This window comes from Globicephala melas, chromosome 10, assembly GCF_963455315.2.
Source record: "Globicephala melas chromosome 10, mGloMel1.2, whole genome shotgun sequence".
Taxonomy (NCBI): Eukaryota; Metazoa; Chordata; class Mammalia; order Artiodactyla; family Delphinidae; genus Globicephala; species Globicephala melas.
The window spans coordinates 101,962,020-101,981,786 of record NC_083323.1 but is presented as its reverse complement, the minus strand read 5'-3'; the positions used below and the strand labels follow the sequence as shown (position 1 = coordinate 101,981,786).

The 19,767-nt window shown below is 47.2% G+C and overlaps 1 protein-coding gene across 1 annotated transcript; it reads left to right on the top strand.

Moving 5' to 3' along the window:
• The first annotated feature begins 38 nt into the window (after positions 1 to 38).
• On the top strand, positions 39 to 19,767 carry ATP6V1E1 (ATPase H+ transporting V1 subunit E1). Its single transcript, XM_030834847.2, has 9 exons — positions 39 to 198; positions 5,714 to 5,779; positions 7,506 to 7,615; positions 8,018 to 8,084; positions 14,027 to 14,116; positions 14,685 to 14,753; positions 15,873 to 15,967; positions 17,948 to 18,035; positions 19,204 to 19,767. The coding sequence occupies exons 1-9, from the start codon at positions 166 to 168 to the stop codon at positions 19,264 to 19,266; spliced, it is 681 nt and encodes a 226-aa protein (XP_030690707.1). The 5' UTR covers positions 39 to 165; the 3' UTR covers positions 19,267 to 19,767.

Below are 19,767 nucleotides of genomic sequence, written 5' to 3'. Positions count from 1 at the left end.
TCTCCCCACTGGCTGGGCTGCCCGGCGACCTGCGCAGGAACCGGAAGCTGCGCTCACAAAACAGAAGAGGTCGGAAGCGCGTCTGGCTTTCGTCTCCCGTTCGCCTGCTGCCCGCGTCGGTTCTGAGCTTCGGCCGGTCACCCGCTGCCTCCCGTCGCTTGCACCATGGCCCTCAGCGATGCCGACGTGCAAAAGCAGGTGAGCGCCGGCCTGGACCCCGAGAGGTGGGCGGATGCCGCCCCGGGCCTGGGGGAGCTCTGCGGCGGCCTCGTTGGCCAGATCTCCCCGTCCCCGGGACCCCGCCTCGGGGCTGTGCGGGTCGGGGCCGCGTCGGGCTTGGCGGGCGAGCGGCCGGCCTGGGGTCGCGGCGTTGCTCGGCGCTTTGGAGTTCGCGGGCGGCGGGCGTTGACCGCCCAGGCCCGGACTTCGGGGAAGGGCACTCAGGCCGCAGTTTAGAGAACTCGTCTCTTTCTGGCAGAAGTTCTCGGAAAACCCTGACTAACGCTCACTCAGTGCCTTGTGAGCCTTCTTAGATGAGCAGTACGGTGTTTTTTCCTTGGATGTTTCCAGTTCCTTTAAAACGATTCTGCACTTTATTCGTCAGGTGATATGCTCTCGGAAGCGTGGTGGTTCTTCCGTTTAGGGGATCTTAGGCTGATCACGGAGGGTAACAAAAATAGCGTCTGTGCGGCACTGTAGGAAATCTTACCGCATGCTTACAGAACAGCGCGGGTTTTGAACATTAATCAGCGCTGCGTCTGAGTTTTACTGTAGGAAAAAGGACGCAGTGCGCTCCACGTAGTCCAGCGGTCACACCCCTAGTACCAGCTCTCGTCCTCCTCTTCTCCTTCGTTTTCCGCCTTGTGATGTATTGAAAACTAGGGCTTCCCCAGTTAGAATACACGGCAAAGGTAAAGCAGTGAAACTAGGCCAGAACCACGTTTTCTTTCTGTAAAATAGTAAGAACGAGGAAATGTATCGTCTGTACTCCTCCACGCTACGCGCGGTCCCCATCAGGGCGGTGCCTGTTTTCCCCGTATTCCCGGCAGTGACCAGGCCTGAGTATCGAGCACCGAGTAGACGTCTAGAAATCTGGGTTTCCTTCAACTTCTGGCTCTTTAGGAGTTAGTAAAATCTTAATATAGTTACTTCCTGCTTTTCATCACAGTTGATTTCTGGAAACTACATTGCAAAGCCAAATGGTGAAACTGTCTTTAGTCCTCATGCACTTTGGGTCAAGTCAAATCTTGTTACTCTCTTTGCTGTCAGATGTCTGCTTCAGTAAAGCAAAGTGCTGATTTCTGTAAACATCACTGCTTTTAGAGCTGGGAGAATCTGCAGACTTCCATGGATCCTGAGACAAGGGGGAAACATAGATGTTTTTCAGGCACCATTAGGTGTGGGTCAGTGAAACCCTAGGACGCTCTGTGAGATCGCACTGGAGCTGCCAAGAGTGCTAAACCAAACAGTCTCCTATAGGAGATATATTGTGTACATACATCAGAAATGGAGTGCTCGTTCTTGTTGGTTCTTCCATCACAAGTAGGTAATGTATTTAAAAAGAGCCCCCTAGAATCTACTAAATCTTCTTAAGGATGAACTTGAGTGCTGGAAATAAAACACTAATACTTAAATGTAAAAACAAAAAGAAATCCTGGGCTTCCTGATTTCTTCCCCCCTGTATTAAAGTATTTGTGTATGTTGCTTTTTTTGTCTGAGGAGTACGGTTATTTATTTCATCAAACTTTGAAAAGAATCTTGACTCCAGAAGTGTAGAACCCAGTAGCTTTATCAGGAAGAAGAAAAGTATATTTTAAGGGCAGATTTTTCTGCCTTAAGGGTGGAGTTAAATGTCCTGAAGGGGTTGACTTTTCTCCTGTTGGAACTCCTAAAGGCAGAATGTGTTCTTGTTGACTGTAAACGGGTTTCTGTGACCTGGGCTACAATGAGCGTGTTTTGCTCTAGGCTGTGCTGATCTCGTCAGATCTGGTAGCAGAGGGTCCGGCCTGAGAGATACAGGCAGGTAATGCAGGTTTGAATGAGGGCTCCCCTCTAGAGGCCAGTGTCTTGTAGCATTTGTAAGCACCTGAGTTGATTACTGTCTTTAAACTACTTTTAAAGTTCCAGACAGTGCAGTGTGAGTTTGATCTGAGCTTGTGACGATTCCATTCCACAGCACAAACAGAAACACACACACAGGCACAGATGTGTGGAGGTTGATCCATTTAGCAAGTTCACTGTGGTTTTTCTTAACAGTGTAGATTTGGGTTAGGCACCCCAATTTTTCAAGTCTTGAGATTTTATAAGTATTGCATGACCTATAAAACGGGCTCTGATTGTCGTCATTATTTTGGCTCCTCACTGGTAGGGAGCTCCTAAGAATTTTGACAAAAAATAAGTCTTCCCTTCTAAAACCGTGCTGTGTGTTTTCCTCAAGACTTTGATGCCATGAGGTTGTATTCTTTTTTTTTTCTTTTAAAGCACCTGCTCTTTATTTTCCCTTTTTTTTTAATATATTTATGTTTTGGCTGCATTGGGTCTTCATTGCTGCACGCGGGCTTTTTTCTAGTTGCGGCGAGCGGAGGCTACTCTTCGTTGCAGTGAGTGGGCTTCTCATTGCAGCGGCTTCTCTTGTTGCAGAGCACGGGCTCTAGGCACACAGGCTTCAGTGGTTGTGGCTCGCGGGCTCTAGAGCGCAGGCTCAGTAGTTGTGGTGCACAGGCTTAGTTGCTCCGCGGCACGTGGGATCATGGGCTCGAAGCCGTGTCCCCTGCATCGGCAGGCAAGCAGATTCTTAACCACTGAGCCACCAGGGAAGTCCCTAGGTTGTATTCTTAACTCACTTTTTTTAATTGTGTAAAACACATTACGTGAAGTTTACCTTTTTAACCATTTTTTGGAGTATAGTTGCCTTACAACGTTGTGTTAGTTTCTGCTGCACAACGAAGTGAATCAGCTATACGTATGCCCATATCCCCTCCCTCTTGGACCTCCCTCCCACCCACCCCCATCTAGGTCACCACAGAGCACCAAGCTGAGCTCCCTGCGCTATACAGCAGGTCCCCACTAGCTATGTCTTACACGTGGTGGTGTATGTATGTCAAACCTAATCTCCCAATTCATCCCACCCCCCCTTCCCTCGCTGTGTTCACATGTCCATTCTCTACATCTCCGTTTCTATTCCTGCCCTGCAAATGGGTTCATCTGTACTGTCTTTCTAGATTCCACACATACGCGTTAATATGCGATATTTGTTTTTCTCTTTCTGACTTACTTCACTCTGTATGACAGACTCTAGGTCCATCCATGTCTCTACAGATGACCCAATCTTGTTCCTTTTTATTCCATTGTATATATGTACCACATCTTCTTTATCCATTCATCTGTCGATGGACATTTAGGTTTTTTCCACATCCTGGCTATTGTAAACAGTGCTGCAATGAACATTGGGGTACATGTGTCTTTTTGAATTATGGTTTTCTCAGGGCCTTTTTAACCATTTTTAAGTGAATGATTTAGTAGTGTTAAGTATATTCACATTCTTGTGAAACAAATCTTAACTCACTTTTGTACAGACTCTAAAAAGTAGTTGGGGTACCTCAGAAGGCTTGAAACTCCCAACAGATTCTCACTCATTCACAAATGTTTATTGAGCACCTACTGTGGGGGAAGTAAACCCTTAACCCCGTGTCCTGGGTTTACAGTGGTGTTTACCTTTATGCGGGACAATTAATGTGAAATGAGTTAATAACCTAGAGGCTCTACATTAAATTTTTTTAAGCTGCTTTTTTTCCTTTTTAATTCACTATTCCTTTCAGGTAGAGCCCCTATGAAATGAAACTACCAGTGAGTTTGATTAGCTCTGTTGCTTGTATATTCATTTGGGTATATTTTACATCTGCCATTAGAGACAGTACTCTGTTTATGAATATAAATTAGATCAGTCACCCCAAGCCCCATTCAGAAGACTTTGGGGACTTCATTCTCCAATTGTAGCCAGAGATCTAAAACCCTTTAGCAAGTTCCTAGCCTTATAGTTTAGTTGAGGAGAGGCACAGGCAAGCAGGCAATTAGGACTGTGTGTTTAGGCGGAGAAGTGCAGTGTCCTGGGTGCAGATAAGTGAGAGGTTCAGGAGATTTTCCAAAGGAGGTGACAGTTAAGCGGGCTGAGGCTCGAGAAGAGAGCTGAGCTGGGGGTGGGGGAGTGTTCCAAGTAGAAGGAACAGCATGTTTGAAATCTCCAAAGTGGAAAGAATGGCGAGCTCAAGGAACTGAAAACCTGAAATGAGAGTAGCATGGGGACCTCCTTGGTGGCACAATGGTTAAGAATCCGCCTGCCAGCGCAGGGGACATGGGTTTGAGCCCTGGTCCGGGAAGATCCCACATGCCGCAGAGCAACTAAGCCCGTGCGCCACAACTACTGAGCCTGCGCTCTAGAGCCTGTGAGCCACAACTACTGAGCCCGCATGCCACAACTACTGAAGCCTGCACGCCTAGAGCCCGTGCTCCGCAGCAAGAGGAGCCACCGCAATGAGAAGCCCGTACACCGCAACGAAGAGTAGCCCCCGCTCGCCACAACTAGAGAAAGCCCGCGCGCAGCAACGAAGACCCAACACAGCCAAAAATAAAATTAATTAATTAACTTTTAAAAATGTATGATGACAGAAACTAGGAGTCTGAGGAGTGGCCAGTGGTGGAGGTTACATTTCATGTGATGCTGGAGAGATGAGCAGTGACCACATAGCAGACCTTCTAAAATCTCTGCACTTTATCCTAAGGGGGGGTGTGGTACGTGATAAGAGGGACATTTGTAAAGGATCTTCCTGGTTGCCAGGTAGAGCTGGTTAGCAAGGGAACAAGACTGAGGGCCCGGAGAAGATATGGACGCTGTTGCAGTAATTCCGCCAGGAGATGATGATAGCAAAGATGAGATTGTGGCTGTGAAGGTGGAGAGAGATGGACAGATTAAAGAGGTGTTAGAAGAGAGAGCTCGTAGGACATGGTGGTTGGACCTGGGGCCTGAGATACGGGAGGGGACTACTTGTTGTTGGTGCTGGTCATCAAGGCAGAGGTCAAGGGGGACATGGGAGCAGAGCCGTCAGTGTTCCTTACGGAGCGTGTGGGATTTCAGTTGAGCGTGTGGGATTTCAGTTGCCGTGGGTAGGGTCTCCTGAAGGAGCTGTCTGGGAGGCGGAGGAAGAAGCATATGGCCTCAGAGGAGGCTAAGGAGGAGAGCAAGGAAGTGGCGGGAGCAAAGGGAAGCATGTGCTCAAGAAGGGTGGTGGTCAGTGTACCAGGAGATGCTGCAGATGCAGTAAGATAAGGGCGAGATGGCCGTCATCTTACAAGTGATTTCACTGGGTTAGGGGGAGGGGAGTCAGGCTGGAGTGCCTTGAGAGTAGGAGGCTGTCTGGTACACTCCAGTAGAAATGGAGAAGGGGGAAGGACGGTCTGGCTGAAGGAGGCCGGAAGTAGAGGAGGACGTGTATTCAGTCCTTCCTCCCCATAGACTCCAAGTTCCTTGAGGGTAGGATAATGGCCTATTTACCTGTGTTGTTGAATATTGCATCTGGTCCATTTGCTGGAGTAAATTCCAGATTGTAAGTTACCTGAGAACAGAAAGGCGTTCCATAAATGATTGTTGGAAGAATCAGAAAACATAGATATTTTTTTCTTGTCATATTCAAAAGTAACCTTTTCCTTCTCCTTCTAGATTAAGCACATGATGGCTTTTATTGAACAAGAAGCCAATGAGAAAGCAGAAGAAATAGATGCAAAGGTGAGATTCCACTTGCTAGGTTTAAGAAGTTATCAAAGTTTCGTACTGTCTTGCTTTGCTAATTAGTACTTAGTAAAATTGTTTAACAGAGCATTCATTGCATAGGACCAGTAAGAATTTCTTTAACGTTAAAAGTAAATTTTCCTTTCTAAACATTCTTTAATTTTTTTGCCTGTGCCACGTGGCACGCGGGATCTTAGTTCCCCAGCCAGGGATCGAGCCTGTCCCCCTGCAGTGGAAGCATGGAGTCCTAACCACTGGACCGCCAGTGAAGTCCCAAAATTCTGATTGTCAATAAGTGTCCTGAAATTTTATGGTAGGGAGTAGAAAAGTAAGGGATGGATTAATTTTCTCATGGAATCCAAACTCAGACATTTAGCAACCGCAGCTAATTGATAGCCGGTCAGGGGAGGATGTAGTATTTTTTCATTGTTATGTTGCTTTTTTATTTGTGCTTGCTGCCAAAAAGGTAAATACGCAGTTTGGTGTATGTAAGGCATAAAATGAAAGCCCCTGTCCATCACGAAGGCGGCAGTCAGCATCTAGAAATTTTACAGATATTTCGAGTTGCACAGTGTTTCTGTACAGTATATAAAATTGTTCTTTTTTCTAGGTATAATCATGGTAGGTCAGAATATATCACCTAATACTTTATTTTCACTGTCCTTTTACTTTATTCTACAGTGGTTACATTTGTTACTTAACGGTAAAGCCTTAAAATTGTGTGTGCCTGGTATCCTAGGGCCAAAACTAAACCTTTGAACTGTTTGAGTAATTTATCATCTAAGAAAGAAAAGACTTATTTTGCCTGTCACTGAAGTAAAACAGTTGAGAGAGTATTGTTTTATATATTTATTGAAGTATAGTTGGTTAACAATATTATATTAATTTCAGGTGTATGGCATAGTGAGTCAATATTTTTATAGATTATACTCCATTTAAAGTTATTACAAAATAATGGCTGTATTTCTCTGTGCTGTACAGTATGTCCTTGTTGCTTGTTTAATATTGTTTTGATGGCCTTAGGAGCACTGCAGTTTCTCGTATGACTAGTTTCCTTATTTCTCTCTGGGACAAATACAGAACTTCTATTTCAGTTGGTAAATGCATTTCTATTTAAAGTAGTCTTATCTCATGTGATAGGTATAGAAACAAGCTGTTAGGCATTTATTTTAGAATTTGAAAGTTCCAGTGTCTGTGCCAAGCATTAAACATCTGAATCAGTCACTTTAGCTAGCTTCCAAAGTCATAATTTCTTACTGCCTGAAAATCACAGATGGCTGATACACTAAGATACCCTTTGTAAAAAGTGACTGCTCAATAATTAACACTAATAAAACTAATAACTCAAATTTATGTAGTTTATAATTTAAAAGGACTGTTAGATTTTGACCTACAAAGGAAAGAATACTATTTTTATTTTCTTATTTTATAAGGGAGGACACTTAGACAGATTACTTGACCAAATTTTTTAGACAGTAACTCATATCTTCTGACTCCAAATTCTGTGTCCTTTTCATTAGCCCTCTATTAAACAGATGGATCAAATTTAAAATACATAATTTTTTTCATACACAGAATCTTCTGATTCTGTTCATTGAAACTTGGTTAGTGGATACTAGACATAGAATAAGGTGAATATAAGCAACTACCCTGGTCATCAGCTGCTTAAAATAAAACTGTCAAAATCTGTATAATGAAGTAATAATAATAAATTCCTTGGTAGGCAGAAGAAGAGTTCAACATTGAGAAAGGTCGTCTTGTGCAGACCCAAAGACTGAAGATTATGGAATACTACGAGAAGAAAGAAAAGCAGATTGAGCAGCAGAAGAAAATGTGAGCTTTGAAAATCACTGGGACGAGAGGGTAAAGCAGGTGCTTTGGAGCCCAGGCAGTTACGGGTTCCGGTCTGAAATGGACCATTCACTGATTAACTAACCTTGGTCAAGTTACTTAACTTCTCTTTCCTCATTTGGGAAAACAGAAGGCTCACAGGATTATTGAAAGATATAGTTGAAATAGCTGATAAGAAAGTCTTGCCACTTCATAAGCATTCAATAAATATTTCCTTATCTTTGAAAATAAGTGGATAAAAACCGCTACATGTATTTCAGGGAGTTCTCTTTGGGATCTGTACAAAGAGAAGTGTTTGCACATATGTAGGAGGTTGTACCTTTCTTTCTCTACGTTGGTTGTTTTTTATGCTGTAATGATACTACTTTTCTGTGCCTTTTGCAGTCAGATGTCTAATTTGATGAATCAAGCGAGGCTCAAAGTCCTCAGAGCGAGAGATGACCTTATCACAGTGAGTAATTAGCCCCTTTAGTTATAGAATTATAAAATGTTTATTCATTTGTCTGTTATAGAGAATTCACTAGTTAATGTTAGATTAAGGAGCTGATGAATGATTTTTAGAGAGAAAACATTTGGTCAGCAAATCATTACACTAGGTATTGTAATAAATACAGAAATGAATAAGATGTGTGTCCAGTCTTCAAGGACCTGCTGCTCTAACAGAGCATGTAGCTCCTGGGTATATAGCACATGATGGGGGGACCATACAGTATCTGAGGGCGATGGGGACTAATAAGGCTAGAAAGGTAGGATGGAGTTACTGTGGGGCCATGAGTGCAAGTGAAGAGCTTTGCTTGCTTTCAGTAGAAAGCTGTTGAAGGTTTCATTTTATTTTATGAGGCATATCATAAATAGGGTTCATGATATGAGTACGTAGACTAAATTTAACAGAGAAGAGGTTAGACAGAAAACCATCTGGGGAGTATTGTCACCCAAAGGAGAGGGCAGAGACATACGTTCGGGCCCTGGTCGGGGAACTGAGACCCTACAAGCTGTGTGGTGCAGCCGAAAGAAAAAATTTAGAAACCAGGCGGAGGCCTCTGTTTCCACTGTTACTCATTGTTATTGTGGAGGCCCTAGATTTCTTACAAAATGGAGAGACAAGTTATATAAATATTGGGAAGGAAGAAACAGTTATTTTTTTGAAGATACGACTGTATATTAAAAAAAATACAACATCTCAAAAGAACTAAGAACTAGTAATTAGTTCAAAAAGGTGACTGGCTACAAAGAGAATATACAGAAATTGATAGTTTTACTACATGCCAACAGTAAGCAATTAGGAGTAAATGTTGGTGAATAGGAACTTTATGGAAAAGCTATAAAACTGAAAATATAATACTTGACTAAGCAGAAGACATACCATCTTCTTAGATGACTAGAGAAACAAACTAATATTGTAAGATATTGGTTCTTGTCAGGTGAGCCTGGCATGGTGACAGCAAGGACTGAGTTGGGTGTCAGTGGTGACATGTTTTATAGGAGGAAGCCCCGGACGTTGGCTACTGACTCCTCCACCTCCTCTTCTTTTTTTAAAAAAAATTAATTTATTTTTGGCTGTGTTGGGACTTCGTTGCTGCGCGTGGGCTTTCTCTAGTTGCAGCGAGCAGGGGCTTCTCTTGTTGTGGACTGGCTCTAGGCGCGTGGGCTTCAGCAGTTGTGGCGTGCGGGCTCAGTAGTTGTGGCTCATGGGCTCTAGAGCACGGGCTCAGCGGCCATGGCTCACGGGCCCAGCCGCTCCACGGCATGTGGGATCTTCCTGGACCAGGGCTCGAACCCGTGTCCCCTGCATCAACAGGTGGATTCTCAAGCACTGCGCCACCAGGGAGGCCCCTCACCTCCTCTTCTAAGGCTGACGCCAAACCCCCTAGGAGGGTGGTGGCTCTATTAGCATGATAGGAGGTCAGGAGGGCGGGGGCTCTTTTAAGAAGAACCACCAGATCACGTTGGACATTCTTTGAGGGGCCAGGAAGCCTTCAGATGGAAGTGTCTGCCAGGAGGTCGAGTGTGAGGACACACAGAGGTGACTCACTAACATAACTCCCATAACACTTAATAGACCCCAGAGTACCCAGAGTTGATCTGCTTCTAAAATTGTCACAACTAAATGTCTCTCTGCTTTCGATACTAACTTGATCTTTTAGTTTTCACTCTTCTATTTTCATTTCATAATTAGCTGGGTTCCTTTGGCAGTCAGCTGTTTGGACTGCAGGGTTTGCCTGTATTGGTCCTGCATTGGTGCTCAGTGCTGTAGGAGTCTGCTGTCTAACTGGGTCTAGACCAGAGACTGTATCTATACGGCAGCCTTTTGAGTGTGACTGTAAAGAATGTCATTACCTTGGAGACGGAATGGAAAGAGCAGCCTGAAACAAAAACAGAGGCCTGGAATTGACAACACGGGCAGGAAATGGAATTGTCCAGGAGAGCGGGGAGTGTAGGAACTGAGGCTGGAGAGAGACACTAGGGTTCAGTTGGAAGAGCCTTGAATGCCTGCTGAAGAGTGTGGGACAAATCCTTTGACCAACTCTCGTAACTCTAATAGGCATAGAGATGACCTGGAGGGCCTTGTTAAAATTCAGACTCCCGGCCCCATTTCCAGAGATTTTCTGTATTCTCATCAGGAATAAACAGCCCAGAGTAATCTTGTTGCAGGAGGTCTGAGAACCACACTGAGAAATACTGCTTTAGCCTTAGATTTGTTCTGGAGAAAGAGAACTGGTGACTTGGGGAGAGGAAATGAGGTTATGGCTTAACTTTGACTTGAAGGTCAAGACCACATGGCAGCAGAGGACATGAAGAGACGGCATCCACAGATGCTGAAAGGTGTGGTCTGTAGGACTTGGTGACTGCAGGTTGTGAGGCGTCAAGAAAGACCTAAGCTTTCTCACCAGGTCGCTAGGCACTTGGATAGGTGATGAGGGTTAGAAATACAGGGGGAGGAGCCGGTGGGGAATGGTGATGAATCTTGGCATTTGAATCGCCTTCGGAGTCCAGGCGAACTTAGGAGAGGCTGGGGCTTCCACTCAGACAGCACACAGGTCCCACGTGGAGCTGCGTGGCATGGGTGAGATCGCAAGCTTGTGGATGTAGAACTACAGGGCCAGGGGAGCAAACCGAGCAGCCTTCAGCTTACGGCAGGAAAATTAGAGACTGCTAAGGAACATGGGGGGAAGCAGTCGTGTTGGAGGAGAAGTCGTGAAGGAGAAGCCAAGGGGACAGAAAAGTTGAAGAACAAAATGGTAATCGAATACAGTGTCTCATGCTTCGGCGAGTCCAAGGGGGAAGAGCGCAGTGGTCTTTGGAGTTGGGGATCGAGGTTTCACTTCTGACTCGTACTAGAGCAGCATCGTTGGGCTGGTAGAGACAAAGCCTGGTGGTGAAAGCTGGACAGGCGAGCATGCGGTGAGGGGCTGAAGGCAGCGGGCGTGTGAACTGTCGGGGTTTCTTGTTTTTCTTTTATTTTTTCTCATTTTGTTGAACTGTCCGTGTTTTGGTAGACGGCAAAGCCAGTTATTCTGTAGCGTGCAACTCGGTTTCAGAGCACAGCCTGAGCTTTTGTTTTGCTAATGTATAATGAGAATTTTGTTAAAATAAACATTTCTATAATTTCAGTTGTTCTAAAGCGCTTCTTTCCTTAGTCCTTTGCAGCCTAACATCTTGCCGTCAGGTGATTTGCGGTTTAGTGAACCCCAGTAATGAAGCGGCACGGAGGGTGAGGAAACCGGCTGTGAGATGATGGGGGACAGGGCTACATGTGCATGTTTCTGTGGATTTGGCTCTTTTAAAACGTTTCTTTCTCCAGCTTTATCCGTAGAATAAGAAACTATGAAAGGAAGGGGATTTGTCAAGCAGTTGGCTAGAAAAGGATGTTGACAAAAGATAGAAGGAAGGAGGAAATACAGAACCAGGATGAAAATGAAAAGCAAACAGGCAAGCTATTCTGCTTCCAGAAGTGCACGGTTGCCTATAGTCCTTTAGTTACTTTTCTCTGCTGTCTACCCTTTTCCCCTGCCTGCCCTGAGGCTCTCCAGGTGTAAGAGCCCATGCTTTGGAATCCCTGTGAGGTGTGTTTCTATTTCACCACAATCTGCTGTTTGGTGGGCGAATTTTTTTTTTCCTAGTATTTCTTCATTTATTTATTTGGCTGCATCGGATCTTTTTTTTTTTTTTTTTTTGCGGTACGCTGGCCTCTCACTGCTGTGGCCTCTCCCACTGCGGAGCACAGGCTCCGGACACGCAGGCTCAGCGGCCATGGCTCACAGGCCCAGCCGCTCCGCGGCATGTGGGATCCTCCCGGACCGGGGAGCACATGGGTTCTCTAGTTGCAGCGTGTGGGCGCTCCAGTTGTGGTGCATGGGCTCTAGAGAGCGTGGGCTTAGTTGCCCTGCGGCATGTGGGATCTCAGTTCCCAGACCAGGGATCGAACCCGTGTCCCCTGCATTGGAAGGCTGATTCTTTATCACTGGACCACCAGGGAAGTTCCGGTGGGTGAATTTTTTAACCCTTTGGAACCTTCCTTTTATAAAATGGGGAAAGCATATACGTGAAGCTTCTTTAGAATTAAGTTGGTCCACATAGGAAAAGTGACCGTGCAGTGCCTCACACAGGACAGGCCTGGGGTAAGTAACAGCTCTTTACCGTCACTTCCTAAACCTCACACTGTGTAAGGTGTTGTTGTTGTCATTTAAGGGAGATAAAGAACAGACCGACCTTTAGAAATTCTGATTTGCTGGTCCTGAAGTAGAGATTTCTGGTGCTGCGGTTAAAGAGACGAAACAGAAATGTCTCTGCGGGAGGCCCCCTGACTCTACACCGGGCACGAGCAAGGAGACGTGATTTTGATGTTGTCGTCATAATCGGGTTTTAGTTTCTTGCTTTCCAGGAGCAGAATCTAATATTTTCAGGATCCTAGAGGCAGTTAGGTTCAGGTGGACAGATAACGAAATGCCCTTCCAAACTCTCAAAATACTGATCTGTAGGCTAACACGTGAGCGGCAGTAACCTACACCCCTCCCCACGGGGAGTCAGACTACAGCCAGAAAGCTGAGTTTAGAATCAAAGAGTGTCACTGGGGTATTACTTAAGTGACCTTCCTGACCTGTGGGGCATGTCTCTTAAGTGGACAGGAATGGTTTAGACAAGGGACAGTGCAGTTTATGTCGACTCGGTTCCAGCTTCCTTGGCTGGAGTTCAGTTTATTCCAAGTTCCTACTCCGTTGATTGGAGTTCTGGGTGGTGGTAAGAGTCCTCATTTGTCCATTTCCAGACTTCTCGTGGGTTATTTTTACCAGTGGCTGGCATCCCTCGGTACAGCTCCACTTGATGCTCACTCTTGTAGAGTAAGCCTGTCTCCGTACTGTTCGTGTCCACCCCGACCGGCATGACCAGTGTGGACGGTCAGTTCCAGCACAAAGAGAACTGTGCTTGAGGGGTCTCTTGGTGAGGAGGGGCTGAGGTTTCTTTCAGCCAGATATCTTATATCATAAATGCTTCAAATCTTCGTGCCGTAGCGTCCTAGATTCTAAAGGCTTCAACTGCTCGGGAGTCGTTCCGGGCTGGGTGCGGGTCCAAGGGAGACTCAGAACCAAATACAGGACCACTTCCTTCTCTCCACCCTCACTCCTCAAATTCTGATTGGTTTCTGAGCGAGCATGTATGTTCTCCCTCTTTAAATCCCCCAAATCATTCCAGAGATCATATTCAATAAGGGAGACACGTATGTGGAAGATTTACTAGGACGAACTGTTCTCAGCGGTGTTGGGTGGCCAGCAGTGGGATTGAGAGGCGCTCTCTCTGCCATTTAAAGGACCTCGGTCCTCTTTTACCAGTAAGCCTGTACGTGCTTACCACTTACGAGTAGATGCCAGCGTGCTCTTCTCAACCATGTGAGATTTGTCTCCGGAGTCCCTTTCAATGTCTGCTTTAGTTATAGAAGCCAGCATTTATTATAGACCATTGGAAAATACAAGCTAACATTAAGAAAATTGAAATCATTGATAGTCCAGCCTCCCGCAGGTAAACATTGATGACACTTTGTTCTCTGTGCAGAGGCTGCTTTTTCTAATAAAAAATGGAAGCATCTTGCCCAGCTGCCTCAGTAGCTTGCTTTCCACGGCTGTGTCACGTGGCTCTTTCTGTGTTGGTCACTCATGATCGGTAACCTGGGCGCTTCTGCCTGAGCGCGAGTCCCCTGGGAGCCGCGGTAGCGCTCTCGCTCGCATCTGTGTCCTTCGGGCAGCATCTGCTTTATCGTACCCCTCAGAGAGCGCGTGTGGAGAGAAAACACGGCCGTAAAGTGAGAAGTGATTGGACACGGGCTGGGCCAGCCCCACGTGGGTTCCAAGCTGACTACCCAGGTGTGTAGATAACTTTTTCTTTTTCCACTCTTTGTAGGACCTACTAAATGAAGCCAAACAGAGGCTCAGCAAAGTGGTAAAAGATACGACCAGGTACCAGGTGCTGCTGGATGGACTGGTCCTCCAGGTAAGCTTGTAGGTCGGATGCACCACTGAGAGCCACGTCCCTGCAGAGTCGACAAGATGGGATAGAAGCCGGCTGTTTCTCCTGTGTTCTCATTTTAGCTCTTTTCCTTGTCTGGCCGGGAGATGTGTGGGAGGACGGTGGTGTCTGGCTGGTGGATGAGACTGCTGTTGTCTCACTTGCCCTTTGTAACCTCCAGCTGTAAACTTTCCTGATTAAATTTTACCACTAAATGCTTGCTTTAGATACTGAGGTTCAGATCCCAGGCTGTGTACATTTTAACTGTTTGCTGTTCGGCTGTTAAGTACAATGCTTGTCCTCAACCTAGTTGATGTAAGACTCCCGTATGAATTTCATTCCATCACCAGAGCATTGGGTATATTTATCTGGTTTGTGATATGAAGATCTTGCCATGTTCTCATACTATGTAGGCCATCTTTGGGGGAACTTAATTAAACAAGAGGACTGCTTTCCCAAACTAGATGAAAGAGTTATGAAGACATTTTATTTACTGTTGTTTTATTTTATAGTTTGCAGTTTTTACTAATGGTATCTGATTGTGCGTTAATAGGGTTTGTACCAGTTGTTGGAGCCCCGAATGATCATTCGTTGCAGGAAACAGGATTTCCCTCTGGTGAAGGTAGAGCTTGAAGAAATCCTTTTTCTTTTTAAAGATCAAAATGTTAGGGATGAAATGCATGCTGTAATAAATGACAGCTCAACTATGGGGACTAGAAGAGTCTTAACATGTTATAGATACTAACTTAAGTGTACCTGAGCCTCTTATTTATTTTCTTAAACAAATCAAGTTGCCCTCTGAGTTAGTACCCTCCTCCCTTTCTGGAGAAAACAGTACCTACTGGATTGGAGCAGAGGATAGGCAATACCATCTAAATAAGAGACAGAGGCGGGGGGAGGGGCAGGTGGAGACCATGTTTAATGGAGACAGAGTTTCAGCTTGAGAAGGTGGAACGTTCTGGAGAGGGATGGTGGGAACAGTTGCACAACAATGAACGTACTTAAAGCCACAGAACTGTACACTTAAAGCTGATCACGATGGTAAATTTCATGTGCATTTTACCGCAGTTTTAAAAAGCAGTGAGCTGGGGGAAGTGGAGGTGTAGGACAGATGGAGGGGGGTTTCTCACGCTGCACTGCACTGTGTGTGGCGTGGAAGTCCCATCTTCGGACAGCACTGTAGGCTTCAGGAGACACGTGAGAATGTTTTCTTGAAGGAACTTTAGTCTTTTTCTGACACGATTACTAGTTGAACAGATTGACACATACATTGGGGCTCAGACAGTATCCGTGCTTTTGTGACGGGCTTATTTCACTTGGCAGTAATGTCTTCAGGGTTCATTCACCTTGTAGCGTGTGCCAGGATTTCTTTCTTTAAGGCTGAATTATATCTATAGACCACATTTTATTGATTCATTTATGTGTTAATAGACACCTGGGTCGTCTCTACCTTTTGAGTATTGTGAGCAGTGCTGCTGTGAACACGGGTGTACAAATATCTGTTGGGTCTGTGCTTGTACTTCACTTGGATAAGTATCCAGAGGTAGACTTGCTGGATCCTGAGGTGATTTTGTGTTTGATTTTCGAGGGACTACGATACCATCTGCCACAGCGGCTGTACCGTTTTACATTCCCACCAGCAACACGTCTGTTCTTTTACTTGAAAAATGCGTAGGAATATCTTTGTTTGTACAGACGGTTGCTTTTCTGGATACAACCTCTGTGTTTTGTGTTTTTCCAGGCTGCGGTGCAGAAAGCAATCCCCGTGTACAAAATCGCCACCAAAAGAGACGCTGATGTCCACATTGACCAGGAGGCCTGCCTGCCTGAGGAAGTGTAAGGGGCGCCTCTGCTTTTAGCCCCTGGGCTGCTCTGGCCGCGCGAACGGCCGTCCACCCGGCCTTGCGCATGTCCTCTGGGCGCCCCGGGCAGGATGGCGGTGTGGCCACCCAACGCGTGCCTCGTGCTGCCTCGTGCTGGCGCCTGTCGGTCTCCCCCTTGTTAACCAGCTTCTTGTGGCTCAGCTTGCCTAGCAGCAGCATGGATTCTGTACCCAGAACTTGAACGTGGGTCCACGTGTGTCCTAGGTACTGAGAAAGGTGATCACTCCCTCTGACAAGGAAGTAGCCATGTCTGGCTGGCAGATCCCTTGGTGTGGAACGCCAGCACCCGTGGTGCTTCTGCTGAGTGCGGGGAGACTCGGCGTGGTTGGGAGGGGCGGTAGGAGCTCCTGGCCAGGGAGAGCCCGGGGCATGTACCCTGTGCGCCTGCCCACTGGTCCACCCCACGGGCCAGCATTGCGGAGGCCTTGGGACACATGAATTTAGGATTGCAAGGCCTAGTTCTGAGTCCCGATTGGCCTGTTGCTCGCTGCAGGACCTCGAGCCCAAATCCCATCATCTGTAAGAGGGATCAATCTTGCTTGCTTCATAAACTGAGGATCAGAGATAGGGTGTGTGTGTGACGGTGCTTTCAAGCTGAGGGCCTGTGGGAGCCTAAGCATTATTGAGCATTACTGTCAGATCGAGGTCTGCTTCTCCACTCTGCCAGGTGTTGGCCAGGTAGGGCTGGACTAGTTACTTAGTCTTCCTCATCTCTGACCTGGGATAACAGCACCCGCCTCACTGAGCTCTTGGAAGCTGAAGTGGGGTCGTGTCTGTGCACCACTGACAGCAGGGCTCAGGATCCACAGTGACTCTGCTGGTGGGTAGTCGGCGCGTGGAGACCATGCGGGACTCGGCAGTTCCAGTCGGGACCACCGTGCCGGGTGCTTAGAGCAGCAGTCCCGTGCGTGCCCTACGTGTTTGAACGGAAGCAGGAGCGCTCACACCCGAGGGGTACTTACGCAGGGACACCAGCCGTTTGCTGACAGGTCACTGGAGCCCGGTTCGGGCCCTGGAGCCACTTGAATTAGATGGTTCTGTTTTCAGAGCCTTTGAGATTCAGGATTGCAGGTGAAGGACTCTGCAGATTTAAACTGGAGTTTTAGTCAGTAAATTGGTCCTTTTATCCACTCTTAAGCCTGTTTCCTGCTTTATAGGTCCCTGGGGAATAGGAGACACGGAAGGGCCTGGACTTGGCGTTCAGGAGTGCTTGGTGCACAGCAGACACCCCCCTTCCCCTGCTGCCCGCATGGGGACAGGGGCTGTTCAGAGAAACAAAGAGGAAATGGGGGAGGAGGATGGAGTAAGAAAATAATATTCACGTCAGAGCCCTTTGAAATTTTCTAGAGAAAATTTGCAAAATTTTTCCCAGCCTTTGCCTCAGAGCCTGCTTATTTCAAGAAATATTTTGTAAAAAGTAGAATTGTAATGTAGCAAAATAATTTCATACCTGAGGCTCCTTGTAGTAGGATGTGACCTATCGGCCTTGCACCACTGAGGACTGGGTTTGGCACCTGCTGGGATGGAGCCTTTTATCTGAGACACAGGCACTGAGGAGGACTGCCTGTCAGCACCCCTGGTCCCTGCAGCACTGGCCTTTAAGAAGCATTCAGATGAGGACTGTATGTATTGATCTGCAAACTGGGACGCAGTCTTCCCCCTTTTCGTCCAGTTGGGGAGGGCTGGTTGTTAGAGTAACGTGAAATCAGATTGGCACATAGTCGCTTGGTAATGAGTTATTATCAGCCTCTTTACCTTGAAGCTTCAGAAGCTTCTGAATTAGTTTCAAACTTATTGCATATGTTTATTGCCCCTAAGAGTGTTGAGACCATCCACACACCAAGACAGCTATTCTCCAAGGGAAGAAGGTAATTGTACAACGTGTGTCTGTTTCCCTCAAATCTATGAACGTTGTTTCCGGTGTTCTTTGTAGAGCTGGCGGGGTTGAGATCTACAACGGGGATCGCAAAATCAAGGTCTCCAATACCCTCGAAAGCCGGCTGGACCTCATAGCCCAGCAGGTGAGTGTGGGGACATGTCTCATCAGTTAGTTGGCCTGTGGTTACCTTGAGGAGGTGCTGCGGAGAACATGTCAATTGGCCGTATTTGGACTTCATTGATTCTTTCTACGTTTTTTGACATTTTCTTAAAAGGAGCAGGGATTCAGGCATTTAGTGCCATTTGCTGGGAGGATATGTTTACATGAGGGTGGCCTTGGGGTCAGAACGAGGGCTTTGTGTGTCTAGGTTTTTTTTTTTTTTTTTTTTTTTTTTTTGCGGTACGCGGGCCTCTCACTGTTGTGGCCTCTCCCGTTGCGGAGCACAGGCTCCGGACGCGCAGGCTGAGCGGCCATGGCTCACGGGCCAAGCCGCTCCACGGCATGTGGGATCTTCCCGGACCGGGGCACGAACCCGTGTCTCCTGCATCGGCAGGCGGACTCTCAACCACTGCGCCACCAGGGAAGCCCTGTGTCTAGGATTTTAATGTATCTATTTTACTGCATGTGGAGATGCTGACCCAAAGCCCCAGAACCCCAAACCGCAGCAGGAATGATGGAAAGTCAAGCAACTGCTCTTAAAGGAATTGCCACAGGGCGCCAGGCTCTTCAGGTGTTTCCGGGTTTGCAGGAAACCAGCCAGAAAACTTGAGTTGTCCCGAGTGCGGGGCCTCTTCCAGAGGTGTGGTCTGCTGCCCCGACCTTGACCGGCGTCTTCTGGTAACTTACACCTCAGAGCCATGCTACCCACCAGCCACACGTGGCTAATTAACTAAAGCTAGGTAAGGTGTGCAGTTTGCCGCCTCAGTTGCACTGGCCGCACGTGGCTGGTGGCTGCGTCCCGAGGTTGAGTGCTTGGGCTTTTCCAGTTGCTGCGGCGCGCCTCAGCGCAGACCTGTGCTGTCAGCTTTCCACCCGGCGTGCGCTCAGCACCCGTTGAAAGAACGAGTGTAGGTGCTCCAGAACGTCGCCTCTTCTCCCCATATCGGAGTGGGAGGGAAGCCTTACGGCCATGGCGCCCGTCATTGGTTCTCTTTCCCCCTAAGCAGTGGCCTTAAGCCCACGTTTGCGATCGCCGAGTCTCTTGGTCGGACTCGGGCGGTGCTTGGCCAACTACTGGGCTTCGTGACTTCGGGGCGGGGTTGAGGCGCGGGGGACGGCGCCGCCTCACGCGGGAGCTTCTTTCTTCACAGATGATGCCCGAAGTGCGGGGAGCCTTGTTTGGGGCAAATGCCAACAGGAAGTTTTTGGACTAAGCCTGAGGGAGGTGGCGTCCACCCACTGCGTGACGTGGACGTTTCTGACAGTTGAAGAGACAAGATGGCCTGCGTAGCTTCCTCTTTGCTGTCCTCCTGTCCTGCCCTGCATCTATCGGTGGAAGCCCTGCTGTAGCTAACACCCCGGCTGGTGGGGACCAACGGGCGAGAGTCTCACTTAGTACGATCAGGAAACCTTCCTCTAGCTTGTCTCAAAGTAACACAACTTGCCGCTGTTCTGCAGCACAGAGGCGAGGGGTCAGGTGGTGGGTGCATGAGTGTCCCCAGGCCTCCTGCTCTCCTGGGGTCCAGCCTTCGGGGGGGCGGAGTGGTGGGCTCTGGGGTCAGGTCTCCACTCTTTGGGCTTCAAGTGCATGTGGGGCCTCATTTCTTCCAGCAGCAGCAGCTTCACTGTTAACCTGTTTGGGCCTAGAAATGTCTATAAATGTGATTTAAGATCTAAGCCGTGAATATGCTTTATTTATTAAAATGTAACACGTA

Coding starts and splice junctions, on each gene's coding strand:
- ATP6V1E1 (XM_030834847.2), top strand. CDS start 166: ATGGCCCTCAGCGATGCCGACGTGCAAAAGCAG. Junction 8,085..14,026: donor CGAGAGATGACCTTATCACA/GTGAGTAATTAG, acceptor CACTCTTTGTAG/GACCTACTAAATGAAGCCAA. Junction 14,117..14,684: donor TGGATGGACTGGTCCTCCAG/GTAAGCTTGTAG, acceptor GTGCGTTAATAG/GGTTTGTACCAGTTGTTGGA.